This window comes from Salmo salar, chromosome 09, assembly GCF_965601325.2.
Source record: "Salmo salar chromosome 09, fSalSal1, whole genome shotgun sequence".
Lineage (NCBI taxonomy): Eukaryota > Metazoa > Chordata > Actinopteri > Salmoniformes > Salmonidae > Salmo > Salmo salar.
In genome coordinates, this window is record NC_138299.1 from 142,284,685 (window position 1) to 142,300,798 (window position 16,114).

The 16,114-nt window shown below is 45.9% G+C and overlaps 1 protein-coding gene across 1 annotated transcript in view; it reads right to left on the reverse strand.

The window, feature by feature from the left end:
- LOC106613099 (seizure protein 6 homolog) overlaps positions 1-16,114 on the reverse strand; it is a 120,430-nt gene that overhangs the window by 39,678 nt on the left and 64,638 nt on the right. The window contains exons 2-4 of the mRNA XM_082956382.1: positions 13,233-14,003; positions 11,231-11,364; positions 291-483 (exon numbers count right to left, since the gene is read on the reverse strand). Of these exons, the coding sequence (XP_082812508.1) occupies positions 291-483; positions 11,231-11,364; positions 13,233-14,003 (1,098 nt within the window). The remainder of the gene's footprint in view (positions 1-290; positions 484-11,230; positions 11,365-13,232; positions 14,004-16,114) is intronic.

Genomic DNA, 16,114 nt, shown 5'->3' on the forward strand with positions numbered 1-16,114 from the left:
CCCCAGTGTACAGGAGGGTGAGCCCCAGTGTACAGGAGGGCGAGCCCCAGTGTACAGGAGGGCGAGCCCCAGTGTACAGGAGGAGGCTGCTGGAGGAGGGGAGGGAGGATAGGATAAATCAACCTCTCAGTCCCTGTCTATATTGTCACTTCACATTGGTTACAACTCACATTCTGAAACTTGGTTTGTTGTTGTGCAGTATTTGATTAGGTTGATGGTCTAGTGCTGTGCTGTGGTGCTTGGTTGGTGGTTGTGCTAGTGCTTAGCGTTTGGTTGCCCTCGGGTCTTACCTTGGTATCTGAACAGGAAGGACCCAGGCTGGGTCTGTCTCTGGCTGTGGAAGTGGATGGTGATCTGGTTGCTCCAGCTGCGTACCACCAGGCCCTTCAACAGGATAGACTCGTTGGCCAGAACAGAGGGCTCCCCACCCCCCACGTCCTCAAACGTCACCCGCTCCCCCTCCCACAGGCTCACATTCATCACCTGCATGGACAAACACACACAGAGAGGACCAGTTCAGTAAAGGACACACATCAATACATACAGGTACATAGACTTGTAAAGAGGATGACAGAGAAATGTGGTCAGATGAAGCCGCCTGCCTCCTTCAATGAGGTTTTACCATCATACGATGGCACCTAAGAGATATGCCTCCATGTCACTCTGCATAGTTTATTCTCATATAAAACCCAGAGATATGTCTCAACGTCACTTCACTGAGTTTACTCTCATATAAAAACACTTAAGTGATATGCCTCCATGTCCCTCCATACAAAATCTTATCAACTACAGTACCTTCCCCCAGGAAGGGAAGAAACAGAAGTCAGTTTTCCGGGCTGTTAATCTAACATGGAAAAAGTAAAGACTGTATATATGAAATGACAGACAATTAACACTGAGTCCAATATATGTCAGAATCCATCAGCTGGAATTCCAGAGTACGATTGGTGAATGTTGGGTGACAGAAGATGGTTCCAGGCCTTGACCTGTGAAAGCTCTGTTCCAAAAGGGTAATAGACGTGTCAGATAGAAGGAGCAAAATCAAAAACAGCAGAATAAAAAACACCAAAATGCCCTGACGTGAATGAGAGACCAGATAAAAAGAGAAAGGGTGAGAGGTGAGAGGTGCACTGTGTGGGTGCAAGGTGCACTGCGTGGGGCCTTTAAGCTAGCACAAAATGATGAGTGGTAATCTGACGTGTTTATTAAACACATAACTATATAAAGTCTCTGTGATTGTGCTCTTATGAGGACAGTGCTGCTATAGCAACAACTGTCAACATTTTCCTCAGACAATACCTCATAACAACAAAGAAAAAACTTTTTTTTAAATGTTTGCTCATTTAAAATACCTTATTTACATAAGTATTCAGACCCTTTGCTATGAGACTCGAAATTGAGCTCAGGTGCATCCTGTTTCCATTGATCATCCTTGAGATGTTTCTACAACTTGATTGGAGTCCACCTGTGGTAAATTCAATTGATTGGACATGATTTGGAAAGGCACACACCTGTCTATATAAGGTCCCACAGTGACAGTGCATGTCCGAGCAAAAACCAAAAACCAAAGGAATTGTCCGTAGAGCTCTGAGACAGGATTGGCCGCCCGGCCAAACTGAGCAATCGGGGGAGAAGGGCCTTGGTCAGGGAGGTGACTAAGAAACCGATGGTCACTCTGACAGAGCTACAGAGTTCCTCTGTGGACTCCACCAATCAGGCCTTTATGGTAGAGTGGCCAGACAGGCACCTGATCGCCTGCTTGGAGTTTGCCAAAAAACACCTAAAGGACTCGGACCATGAGAAACAAGATTCTCTCGTCTAATGAAACCAAGTTTGAACTCTTTGGCCTGAATGCCAAGCTTCACGTCTGGAGGAAACCTAAACCTAACAACGACCCTAAGCACACAGCCAAGACAACGCAGGAGTGGCTTCGGGACAAGTCTCTGAATGTCCTTGAGTGGCCCAGCCAGAGCCCCGGACTTGAACCCGATCGAACATCTCTGGAGAGACCTGAAAATGCTGTGCAGTGACACTCCCCATCTAACCTGACAGAGCTTGAGAGGATCTGCAGAGAAGAATGGAAGAAACTCGTAGCGTCATACCCAAGAAGACTCAAGGCTGAAGTCGCTGCCGAAGGTGCTTCAACAAAGTACTGAGTAAAGGGTCTGGATAATAATGCAAATGTGATATTTCAGTAAAAAAAAATTATACATTTGCAAAAATGTATAAAACCTGTTTTAGTTTTGTAATTATGTGGTATTGTGTGTAGATTGATGAGGGGAAAAAACGATTTAATCAATTTTAGAATAAGGTTGTAACGTAACAAAATGTGGAAAAAGTCAAGGGGTCTGAATACTTTCCGAAGGCACTGAATAATGCACAACAACAAGTTGATGTAGTTTTAATTAACTCATGGCTACAGCATTGGATAAAAGTCCCATTAAACAAAGGTCATCACAACCTAATCACATTATCCTGAAATCCCCATGCCAATGAAATACTTCCAGAATACTGTTGGGATAATAGTCCCGACTGTCTACCTAACACTGATCTAATCCCTGGATCAGCACACGTCTGTCTGACAACACGGACATGGTTTGTTTTGTTGATATGCAAACAGGAGGTCAACAGCACGTTAAGGTTAAAAGCATCATAATCCCTTAAAGTCGAATTACTACAATATTAATTAGGCTCCTCCCCCAGAGTAAACAACTATGTCCCAATCACAACATTCTCGGTTGCTTACTATATATTTAAAAGCAACACATGAAAATGAAATAACTCTAAATAATTCAAGTGACACTTTCCAATAAAATAAACATCAGATTTTAGAGAGCATGTGGGGAAATGTATGCTTTCTGCTTCCTGTATCTCTCCCTGCAGCAAACCACTCCCCCTCTCCAGAGATTGCCCTTCTATCTCTACAGAGGTAAGAAGGAACAGAGGGAGGAGGGAGGAATAAAAGAAAGAGAATAAAGGAGAAAGCTCCTCTAATTAGGTATCTCCGTTCCCTCCTTCAAATGGTCCCACGTTGTGTGAGTGTCTGTGAGGGTACGTGTGTGAGTGTCTGTGAGGGTACTAGAGTATGTGGGCTGCTAGCTAATTATAGACAATGATTAAGTAGGGGGTAGGGAAGTGATAGAGCACCAGCACTAACATCTGTTCCAGACAGGAGAACTGGGCCATGAGGAGAGGAGAGAGAAGAGAAGAGAAGAGAGGGAGGAGGAGATGGGAAGGGTGGGGAGATAAAAAGACAGTCAGGGCCATGGAGAGTCATGGTTCTGCTGGTTAATATTGAGGTATTTCTGTCTGGGCCACCTGACACAGTGACACCTGGTCCAACACTGGACACAACACACACTGCTACACAACATACAGACCACACAACACACATAATACCATACACAAAAAAAAACTAAGATTTGTGTAAATCACAAGGTACAAATCCTGGCATACACACTGAAAAAGGGAGACTTTGTGTGATTTCCTGTGTGCATTCATATGCCTGTCCTTGAAATGGTCTGGCAAGGCTGTCACAGACAACAGTTGCTATTACATGAGACCTGAGGCCACTCAATGGTAAGAGAGAAGCAGTGATTAGTTAAGCTCTTCCAGAGGAAATTGAACACAGTGTCACCCTGAGCTGAGTCTTTCTTCCTTAAAGCCTGTTTCTATTTGATCGCCTGTTTCTATTTGATCGCCTGTGTAATCCTGGTTCGAGGGGCTGGTTGAATGCAGATCTGTTGAGGTTGTTCCTGCTGAGCCAAGGTCGGCTGAAGGTGAAGAGCTGAGTAGTTGTCTCCAGAGAGAAGAGATTACAGTATGTGGAAGCAAACTGGACAGCAGGGACCAAACTATACTGAACCAAAAAAATTACACAACATGCAACAATTTCAGCTATTTTGCTAATTTACAGTTCATATAAAAAAATCTGTCAACTGAAATAAATTCATTAGCTCCGTAATCTATGGATTTCACATGACTGGGCAGGGCCACTGAGGAGCAAGGCCCAGCCAATCAGAATGAGTTTACCCCCACAAAAGGGCTTTATTACAGACAGAAATACTCCTCAGTTTCAGATGATCCCACAGGTGAAGAAGCCGGAGGTGGGGGTCCTGGGCTGGCATGGTTACATGTAGTCTGTGGTTGTGAGGCCGGTTGGACGTACTGCCAAATTCTCTAAAACAACAGTGTAGGCGGCTTATGGTAGAGAAATTAACATTTCATTCTCTGGCAACAGCTCTGGTTGACATTCCTGCAGTCAGCATGCCAATTTACATACTCCCTCAAAACTTGAGACATCTGTGGCATTGTGTTGTGTGACAAAACTGGACATTTTAGAGTTATCTTTTATTTTCCCCAGCACAAGGTGCATCTGTGTAATGATCATGCTGTTTAATTGCTTCTTGATATGCCACACCTGTCAAGTGGATAGATTATCTTGGCAAATGAGAAATGCTCACCAACAGGGATGAAATAACATGTTTGTGCACAAAATCTGAGAGAAATAAGCTGGTTTTTTTTGCGTATGGAACATTTCGGGGGAAAAATCCAGTGGCCTCGAAAGACTCAGGTCCAGGCTCAGACAACTCCGACTGAATGTATCCTATCAGCTAGCTTTCTCATCCCACAGAGAGTATAAGAGCAACGAGGGTAAAAAACCCACAGGCTAAGCTTCACTCATCCTCCTAAGAGATGGAACATTCACATGCTTTCCGCGTCTGCACTTATCTCATTTTAACATTCACCTCAGCCGTTTCGATCTCATTATCACCACAATTCCTACACGCCTGTCGGAAAATTGGTTTTATGCAGCACGCCTGAATTAAGCAGGGAAATTATAGACAAGGGACAAAAAGTCGTAGGGCAAGGAAAGGCCAGCAACAACGTGAAAATAAGAGTTAGGTTATATGGAGTGAATGGAAATCATTTGTAGCCATGCTGTGAGAGGCCTATCATAATAAACTGAGTATACCAAACATTAAGAACACCTTCTTAATATTGAGTTGCACCCCGTTTTGCCCTCAGAACAGCCTCAGTTCATTGAGGCATAGACTCTACAAGGTCTTGAAAGCATTCCACAGGGATGCTGGCCCATGTTGACTCCAATGCTTCCCACAGTTGTGCCAAGTTGTCTGCATGTCCTTTGGGTGGTGGACAATTCTTGATAGACAAGGGAAAACTGTTGCTTATGGAAAACCCAGCAGCGTTGCAGTTCTTGACCCACTAAAACCGGTGCGCCTGGTACCTACTACCATATCCTGTTCAAAGGCACTTAAATATTTTGTCTTGGCGATTCACCCTCTGAATGACACACATACACAATCCATGTCTCAATTGTCTTAAGTCTTAAAAATCCTTATTTAACCGCTCTCCTACCCTTCATCTTAACTGATTGAAATGGATTTAACAGGTGCCATCAATAAGGGATCATATCTTTCACCTTGATTCACCTGGTCATGGAAAGAGCAGGTGTACCTAATAAATATGGAATACTTTATATTCAGTGTGACAGCATTTCAGTGGCAAATGTTGTTTCATGTAGTAGATGTCCATTAATCCACCTCTGTTCCACACAGAAACTTTTAATTGAAAGTTGCTTTTTCTGTATGCAGTTTATGTACTGTAGTGGTAAATCTGTATCTCCTCTACACTATTATTTCGAAGGTGGAGAGTAGAGCATCAGAAAAGCATTAGCTGTCCACTTATTCTCATTGTTGGCCTGTTTTACTGATGTTAATAGCTGCTGTATCCAGATCTCATTGTCCAAATGAGCTGAATTAAGAGGACAACATTCTGATCGAACATTAGAACAAATCCTAATAGAGAGGAAGGAGCCTACGGCAGTATTTATTAACATTGTGTTATATTGATCCTGTTAGTCATCCAACTGAAACACTCTGGAAGCCAACTCTGCTTCCCAATTCTTCTTCTTTCTCTCTCCCTCCCTTATTTATTTCCTTTCTTTCTCTATGTCCTCCTTGTTCTGTCTCTAAATCTCAGAAGACCTCTTGAATCCCTTTCTGATCTCTTAATTCATCGACTCTGTCCCTTTGTCGTTATGTCCTCTCTGAAAATTGTCTGTTAAGTCTCCAACAAGGTGACGTGGGAGAGGTAGGGAGAAGAGAGTGAGGGGAGCTGCCTTACAGCCTACAGACTTACAGCAGACTGAATCCAAGACAGGTGAGCAGGCTGAAGATACCTACCAACACTGACTCCTTGACCAGGACAAATCTTAAAAAAAAACACCAGAAAAGATTCTAAAGTGCTGTACTGCACTCTCCACATCTAAAAGCCCTGCCTCAGTCACATTGGTGAACTTCAAATCCTCTCCCAACAATAGCAAAGTACAAAAGAGGCAAACAGAGTGCAGAAGGAGAGATGAGTAATGGACTTTCCCTCCCTCTCTTCTTTCCTTCATTTCACACTCTCTCTTAGACTCTCTGACTATCAGCCATGGCACTGGAGATTGGCCTGTGTGGCAGCAGGTGTGACTGTGACTATAGCCACTTCCAGAGAGTGGCTGTGGTGTCGTGAGTGTCACCATGTGGGAGCAGTCACCGGTCAGTCATCTCATCTACTGCCTGATCCTGTCAGTGTCTGCCTGGAGACAGCAGGTGCATATCACAAAATGAGCGGCAACTCAGTATGTGAACTAACATGGCTGCCATCACTGCCACTTGTCCCGCTGAGTAAAGTGTTAGGGATAGAAATAAATAACGCTGAAAAAAAACAGCACTTCACTCTGAGTCAGAGGACATTACAGTCTTGTAAGGACCTTTGTTGGCTTAGCTGGAAAGGCCACATTCACAAACCGGGTGTCTGAGAGACTTTTTAAGTATCTGGGCTGCTGTTGGGCTGAAACAGACTATAGATTGTGATTCACATCCCCGCTTGTCTCAGTGAGGAAAGAGCAGTGAGAGAACAACAGTCAATGTAGTCACAGCGAGTTATTCACACCGTCACCCAGGTGGTGCAATGTACCGGTGCTCAGTAGTGCTGACAAGACAAACAAGCACAGTGAGATCACTGAGAGCTGGGCTCTCTCACTGCCACTAAGTGCATCTCCTTGTTTCTCTTTCCCCCAGTGTTGAATTCACAGAGCCCATGTGGAATCTGCTAATTGCACTTCTCCCAGCTCCTCTGTGGCCCCTCCATGGTTCCTAACAGGCATCAATCAGCCCACAACAGGAGGAAAACATACACTGTGACAAAGGAAAAACACAAGGGGCCTGGTCCAGAGAGAGGAGGGAAGAGGCGAGGGGAGGAGAGGAGAGGCCTGGTCCAGAGAGAGGAAGGGAGAAGCGAGGGGAGGAGAGGAGAGGCCTGGTCCAGAGAGAGGAGGGGAGAAGCGAGGGGAGGAGAGGAGAGGCCTCTGTAACACCAGCTTCCCCAAAAGCTGGATAGAAGTAGAAATGATGTTTTATAGGATGTGGAGGTGTGGAGGCAGCTGTTTGACAGCTTCTTCTGCCTGAGCTGAAACACCAGAGCCATTAGGGAGCGGAAATTTCAGGGATAGAGATATTGGTTTGACACACAGCACACATGCTACTCCTAAGACTGGGTTATTGTACAGTACATATTACTGGTGAGCTCTCAGTGCTGAAGATACTGCTCTCTCCCACAGACAATGACAGGTCATTAACAGGCCCTTGTTTTTACTTACCTCCAGTTCCCTAGTTATGATTGAGTTGTGGACTATCTATCAGGAGATGAGAGTGGATTGGGCCAGGGTATTGATTCTTGTCCCTCCAGCAGTAAAAGGTCTGAGCCGTGTGCTTTAGCGTACTGGGAGTCAGTGCGTCTGGCTAAGAACAGCTAAAGCCCTGTAGGCTAGAGCCTGAACTCTACTGGTGTTCAGTCAAGGAGGGAGCGACTGAACAGTCAGGCGACTGAACGCTGCATGCCTCCTCTTCCCCTCTGACACACGATAACCTAAAAAAATTGTCAAAGGTGCAGGACACACATCATATTTATGGTAATAAGGATCTACATGTTCCAGTTGTGTGTGGCTCATGGCTGAGGTTGATTCATCAATTATCCTCCGCTCCCAGGTTTATGTCATCTTCTGCAGTCTGTGGTGCACGTATGTCATTTCACTACGAAGTGTGTGCACAATGGAGAATTATTTGCATATGAGAGAAACAAATCCTCGACTCACAGAGAGAAAATGGAGAAACAAATGTGTTTGAACGTATATATTTTCGAGCAATTTTGTTGTAGCCCTAGTTGTAAAGTATATCAAGATGTCAATATTTCCATGTATTTAAATATGTCATATCATCCCAGACAGTCACTCTTTAGTGAAGGACTCTTCCTCAGTCCTCCAAAAAGTATCAGGGTGACACTTCTTACCGGATATTGAATTGACAGACCTCGCCACCCTTTATTAAATTGTCCAAGCAGTGACCAATGCATCCCAATCAATCTCTGCCATCAACCCAGACAGACTCTGCAGATAGAACTGTACTTTATTGAACTGTGCCGAGGTCCACTTAAGCCAGAGTAGTTGGGAATATTGACCCATCAGTCGATACTCTTCAGTACTACCCACCATGGCTTCAGTGAGCTGCTTAAAGGTCCTCTCCCACCACCTGCACACTTCTGGAGTGGACAGAACTACTGGGCTGGACATGTTTTAGCTTGGCCTGCAGTGTACTGATCTATGAACTGACACAGGCATGTGGCACTACAGCGGAAAGTGAATCAATCCTGACTATCATACTTTCACAAGACAACACTGTTGGGTGGTTAACAGAGGGTCTCTGACTTTCAACCAACTCCCACTCCTCCTCGCAGACTGCAGCTTAAACATGCTGTATATAACGGCACATGGTAAACCTGATGGGTCTTGCCTTTGTCTGGAGTTGTGAGGGTGGTACTGTATACTATATAGACTTGGGGAGTTTGAGAGCTAGAAACACTTTTCAAGCAAATGTCTCTCTCCATCCCTCCCTTCCTCCGCCCTGAGGCAGGGCCGGAGCAGTAAATACTGGGGACCCTATGGTCTGATGGAGCAGTGCACTAGGCAGGTGTGGGCCGTAGACCTCAAAGCAGGGCAAATAAACAAATGCTGCCCAAGGAATAGTCCACATCAGTCTTTATCTTCTAAGGCCTACATCAAGGCAACCATTTAAATCCATCTTATGCTAAAATGGATGATAACCTGGAGTTGTTAAGACCCACATTCTACAAAGCCCCCTGGTCTAGAGAAGTCTTTTGAAGTAGATTAATCCAAAAGATTTCCAGATAAAAGGAATTATCAACCCAGTCTTTTAGAAACAGGATGACACCACCTGAAGTGTAGAGGGGTGAAAGGGGTGTAGAGGGGTGTAGACTGAGTGTAGTGGGGTGTAAAGGGGTGTAGAGGGGTGTAGAGGGTTGTAGAGGGGCGTAAGGGAGGCGTAGATGGGCGTAGAGGTGCGTAGGGGAGGCGTAGAGGGGCGTAGGGGGGGCGTAGAGGGGCGTAGGGGAGGTGTAGAGGGGCGTGGTGGGGCGTAGTTGGGGCGTAGGGGGGGCGTAGAAGGTGTGGGGGGGGCGTAGAGGGGCGTAGGGGGGGCGTAGAGGGGCGTAGGGGGGGGGCGTAGAGGGGCGTAGGGGGGCGTAGAGGGGCGTAGGGGAGGTGTAGAGGGGCGTGGTGGGGCGTAGTTGGGGCGTAGGGGGGGTGTAGAGGGGGCGTAGAGGGGCGTAGGGGGGGCGTAGAGGGCGTGGGGGGGGCGTAGAGGGGCGTAGGGGGGGCGTAGAGGGGCGTAGGGGGGGGGCGTAGAGGGGCGTAGGGGGGCGTAGAGGGGCGTAGGGGGGGCGTAGAGGGGCGTAGGGGGGGGGCGTAGAGGGGCGTAGGGGGGCGTAGAGGGGCGTAGGGGAGGCGTAGAGGGGTGATCCACACATTGTCTGAATGCCACATTATTTAGTCAATCAACCTGAGGGTAAGGTATCTTTAACGAAGTTAAGAGGAGTTGTGGAGACATTTTAACAGGAAGGCATTAAAAGAGTCCCGTAAACAAGCAAAAAGACTGGACACATAATCCATAAGTAATTAATTAAGAGAAGAAGCTTCCTTACATCTAAGTCACATTGAATAATTCAAGACGAGAAGAGACGTATACTGAGTGGCATTACGTATACAAATCATTAGGAACACCTGCTCTTTCCATGACATAGACTGGCCAGGTGAATCAAGGTGAAAAATATGATCCCTTATTGATGCCACTTGTTGAATCCACTTCAATCAGTGTAGATGAAGGGGAGGAGACAGGTTAAAGAAGGATTTTTAAGCCTTAAGACAATTGAGACATGGATTGTGTATGTGTGCCATTCAGAGGGTGAATCGCCAAGACAAAAGATTTAAGTGCCTTTGAACAGGGTATGGTAGTAGGTACCAGGCGCACCGATTTTAGTGTGTCAAGAACTGCAACGCTGCTGGGTTTTCCACACTCAACAGTTTTCCCTTGTCTATCAAGAATGGTCCAACACCCAAAGGACATCCAGACAACTTGGCACAACTGTGGGAAGCATTGGAGTCAACATGGGCCAGCATCCCTGTGGAATGTTTTAGACACCTTGTAGAGTCCATACCCCAAATAATTGAGGCTGTTCTGAGGGCAAAACGGGGTGAAATGTAATATTAGGAATGTTTTTTACACAAATTTTATGTACACTCAGGGTATACATGTGCTGCTGTCCCGGGTGTTAGCAAGCGCAGGCAGGCAATGATAGGAAGAACAGTGGAGAGGAAGAACGTTCACCTCTCTCCATCCTCCTCCTCCTCCTCATTTTCTGTTCTTTCGCAGAAGACATGAAGCAGCTGGGATGCATCATTGAGAATGATTTGCGGTACATATTAATTTCATCCAAAATATATTAGATCAAGCATCTGGAAGGTCAGTGGGGTAATGGCTATTATATATTTTTTGAGAGCAAGAAGCTGAGTTGGAGAAGTAATCATGTGGATGAGGGGCTTCAGGTGGAGGTAGATGTCAGTTTCCTAAGGTCAGTCGCTGCACAATAACAGTAAATACCTTGGAACTGAGTGGACATCATCATAATTTTGAATGCAACATCCAAAAATTGCCATTTTGGATGTTGCATTTGGGTATCTGATGTAATTTCTCGACAGGGTGTGTCAGTCTTGTGTGTTCCTATGTTTAATCCACCATATTTTTTTATAGACAATCACTGTTGTTGATGTACAAAATTAACACGCTTCTGGCAATAAGAGTGGCGGTCTGACCTGTATCTCTACTCCATAGCCCGTGTAGACCGTGACGGTGTAGGTGCAGTCCACAGAGGAGTAGTAATGAGAGCTGGACGGCTGGGGCGTCTCTATGTAGCCCTCTGGTGCTGTCAGGTTGAAGATACAGGGAACTGCAAGGACAGAAGGAAAAACATTGAAGACCAGGTACACCCCTTCACTAACTGGCATGGGGTGGAGCAAGCTGGAGAAGACTGCCCAGACAGAGTTTGATGGAGAGGAGTCATTGATGGCCTATGCTCCCAAAGGAGCGATTGGCCTAAGTAAGTAAGACTAACCCTCCCTGGTCCCATTCTCTTACTCACTCACACCAGCCCCCCTACGTTAATAGTGTTTCAAGGTTTTCAAATGTTCTGCCCGAATCAACAGAGGCCCTCTCACTCTATCCTCTTTTGTTGTGTGGCTCGAGGGACAGATCAGGTGGAGGGAATAACCACAGACAATTTTCTGGTCGCCTTGAGGTCTTTCTGCTCGACCGCTTTATTTGATTTCTGTCTTTCTGAGTTTCCTCCAGAGAGAGGGATGACAACAGGAAGTTACTGTGTGCTTGTATGTGCGTGCTTCGTATGTAGGTGCGTGTGTAGGTGCTTGTATAGGCATGTGTGTACGTGTGTGTGTGTGTGTGTGTGTGTGTGTGTGTGTGTGTGTGTGTGTGTGTGTGTGTGTGTGTGTGTGTGTGTGTGTGTGTCGGGGGGGGGGGGGTGTGTGTGTGTGTGTGTGTGTGTGTGTGTGTACCTATGTTTGTGTGTCTCAGACATATTGGGAGATTTCCCCATCCTGCCCTTCGTTAGTTGTGAAGGGGTCCCCGTGAGTAAAGCACAAATGAAGCAAAGCCTGTGTCTGGAGCGTTCCACTCTAAGATTCCAACCTGGACTTAGAAATAGACGTAACATAGTAAACGTAAATCTGTCTCTCTCCAGTGTTTATGATATGTTATGTTTCTTATGGTGTGTATTCATTTGTGGATGTCCGTCATCCAATATGTATGACATGTTACAAATTACAATACGTATGACATGTTACTAATTACAATTCGTACAATAATGTTATGAATTTGCAATACCTGGCAAATGTTAGCTAGATGGCTAATGCGTACGTTAGCTAGGTGGCTAACGTTAGCTCGGCTGGGGTTAGGGTTATAGTTTAAGGGTTAGGGTTAGGTTAAAAGGTTAAGGTTAGGGGAAGGGTTGGCTAACATGCTAAGTAGTTGCAAAATAGCTAAAAAATGGTAAGTAGTTGCAAAGTTGCTAATTTGCTAAAATGTTAAAGTTGTCAGTGATGAGATTTGAACACACAACCTTTGGGTTGCTAGAAGTTCATGTTATGCTTCAACGCATTCCACTCCAACCAAACACCCTCCTTTTGTTTTTTGCCTTAGGTAACACTTTCCCTTCCCTTCTGTCTTATGTAACCATACCAAACATAACATGTCATAATAATTTGAGTGTCCTGTATTTACGTTTACTATGTTACATCTATCTAGTCTATGAGACCAGGCTGAAAATTCTCCTTCACTCCCACCATAACACAAATGTGTCTCAATATCTCATGTTTGCAATCTGGTTTCCACTCCATTTCAGGAGCTCTTGATTGAGTGTGAGAGGAGCAGGAATACTGATGTTGTAATTAATTTAAGCCCCTTGGCTGTTTAGATATGTGAGCTGCAAACAGAGAGGATTGAGAGTGTGAGCACAGTGGTGTCTCAGACAGACAGACACAGAGCTGCTGTGTTGGAGACAGTGAAATTCAGCCACTTTACAACTCACCAAGGCCCAGGATTATCTCTAGAACTGTATAATGAGAATCTGAGCATACTGTTCATTATACAGTATCTTCACAATGAAGACAGAATCATGGAAACTGGTGTTGGGTGTGGTGCAGGATGTTGTATTTGACAGTAATTCGTACACTGTATGTCTCTGGTTCAGAGTAGGTGATCATTAGAAGTGTGTAGCTACATAGCTTGGCTGTGTTACATTACCTGGGTTGGGCAGGCTGGAGGTGATGATGGTGGTTGTGGTTATAGTGGTCGTAGTGGTCTCATCATCCACATCACCAGATACTGCAGAAGTGTCCATCGCTACACCATCACTGGCATGGCTCATGTTGTGTTCTGCTGACTTCCCTTTATCCTTCTCCACTAGAGTGGTCAAGGCTGGGGGAGTCATGGTGGATGGGGAAGGGACCTCAGAGTGCCTGACACCCATAGGAGCAGCCAGGTTGTGGGTGTTTGAGTGGGGAGGGAGGGCAGAGGTGTGCATGACAGGAGTGGTCAGGGTATCCATGGCATCAGCTTCTTCCTCTGTCCTCCTCCCCCTGCTATTGGTCAACGCCCCTCTCTGAGTCACAGAGACACGCCCCCCTGGAACAGAGCTACCCTGTGTTGCCAACGGTGACGTGGCTGTTGCCACAGTGGTAGTGGTTGAGGCAACATCGGAGAAAGCCAGCGCTTCCTTGTGTGGCACCGTGTGAGTGGAGGAGGGGTCTCTGGCAAAGTGGGGACCTGAGGGTGGCATAGTGGGGTGGGTATCCACACCCCCACTGTCCTCAAAGAAATGCTGCTGTCCTTGGAGGGACTCCTGAAGGAGGAAGCCCTTGTAGAGAGTGTGATGGTTGGGGACATTCAGGGGAGGGACAGTTGTCACCAGGGGGATCCCTCTGTCAGTGTCCCGTGTGTTGGGGTGCGGGCTGGGGCCTCCACCCTCAGACTGTCCCCTCTGTGTGACGGACATCCCATCCTCAGAATAGGAGCCTGGAACAACACAAACAGAACACATGCAGTGAGTTCCAAAAGTACTGGGACAGTATGGTGGTAGAAATGACAAACTTTGTTATGCACATGCGCTGTATGAGCCTTGAACCTGCACATGCGCTGTATGAGCCTTGAACCTGTACATTTCTACTGTCTGTTTCTCTCATGTAAGAAGAAGCCAGTGTTTTTCCTCTCTTGTTTGTAAGTAACTTGGTAACGTGGCCAAAGACAAAGAGCCTCTGAGAGTGACCACAGTTTTTGAGTCCATCTTGATATTTTCGTATCTTTCAAGGGCACAGCTGTGTGGAGACTTGAAGAGATCAGAGGCTAGCTTGAGCTGCAGCGACAACTCTATCAGCAGAAATTAGTAATAAAACTGATGTTCTTATTTGTTTGTACACTATGTTCCCATCGTGATCTCACACACCTGCTAAACTGCCACGTAGACAAAGGTTATAAAAGCTGAGACCCAACTCTTGTTCGTTGGGCTCTTAACTCTGCACTGTTGAGTGGATTGTTCACTGCTCCAGATTTGCAAATCTTATAATAAAAAGTTGTTGTTTGAAGAATCTACAGTCTCTTCCTTTCTGGTTAGAATTTCCACAAAAATTCTTGCTGACGAGGATGGGATGGCTAACTCCGTTTGCTGATCGTTTCCGGGGACACCAAGGTTAACAACGTGCAGGGGCTGCATTAGACGTAGCTCAGGGAGCCCACACGTCGCCTGAGTGGAGCAGAAGGGACCCGCCTCGGACCTGCCAGCAAGCGTCAGTGGACGGATATGCCATCCCGAACAATAAAATTAAGGGTGGGGCAACTTAAGTGCACGGTAAAAAATAGATATTGTCTTTGTGACAGAATACTCTACTGTGTGCAGAGGAGAATTCACTGTGTGTGAGTTTCACTGTGTGTGAGTTTTCATTGTGTGTGAAGAAGACCATGTCTTAGTGCAAGGAGGGCTCTACTGTGTGTGGAGAAAACCCTGTTTTATAACAGAGGTATTCCCGGGTAAATGCGCATTATTGTGAACAAAATCCTGTGTTACATAGACAAGCAAAAACATATTTTTCAGAACAAGTGCCTATTTTTTTCTAACAATTAACCAATTCTTAGAAAAGGAAGTCGTTCCTAATCAAATATTGTTGTTTATTTTGGTTTTTGAGCGTGTGTGTAGACAGAGTTTTCCACAATGGGAGCCAAGAGCAGCAAAGGAGAGCTTTGCCTGTCTGACCTGCTGACTGGAGGTAATGGCGGATAAGTGGGGCAGGGACATTCTGGAACAGGTACCGCTCAGGGACAAGGTAGCAGATTTTCCCTTTAAAGTTGCATTAAGTGAAGCCTTATCAGCAGAATGTAGGAAGAAGTTGCAGGATTTTGAGACAACCAAGAACGGCAAAGCAAATAGGATAGATTGGGATGATTTCAGGAAATGGGAAAGAGAAGCAGAACACAGGACTAATAGGAAGGTTAAAGGCATAATGGTACAAGAAAGTAAGAAAGAAGGATAGATGGAAGAAGATAAGAGAAAAATAAGAAATAGGGATGATGACGACAATGATTTTCCACCCACATATTCCACCCCTGTTTCTCCTGCACCTCCCCAGCCAGTGCCTCCCGTTCCTACTCCTGCCCTAGCTCCAACAGTCCAACCGCCTATCTATCCTGACCTGAACCTGATTGACTTGGAGGGAGGGGCCAGTTCCCAACAAACCCCCCCATGAGGAGCCAGAATCCGTTTTACACACCACCCACATTGACTCCCATGTCTGGTGTTGATGGGCTCAGGGAACTCAGTCCACCATAAATGTCAAGCCCTAGAGGTCTGATTTGCTCTCCATCCCCCTCAACTGTAACAACAAGAACTGTCCCAAAAGGGGAACCCGACATAACCTTTCTCATCCAGGCACCCCTGGTAACATTCCCAAATCCACAACCTCGACCAGCTCCTGATGATCCTGGTCATGCTGATTGGCACCCAGAGGTCCACATCCAGAAGACAAGACGAGATGAAGGAGATTGCCAAGGACCTCCCTCACCCCACCAAGGACGCAGGTGATTTCACCACATAGCTGCTTAAACTGGTCAAGCTGTACAAACCATCTGCAGCTGAG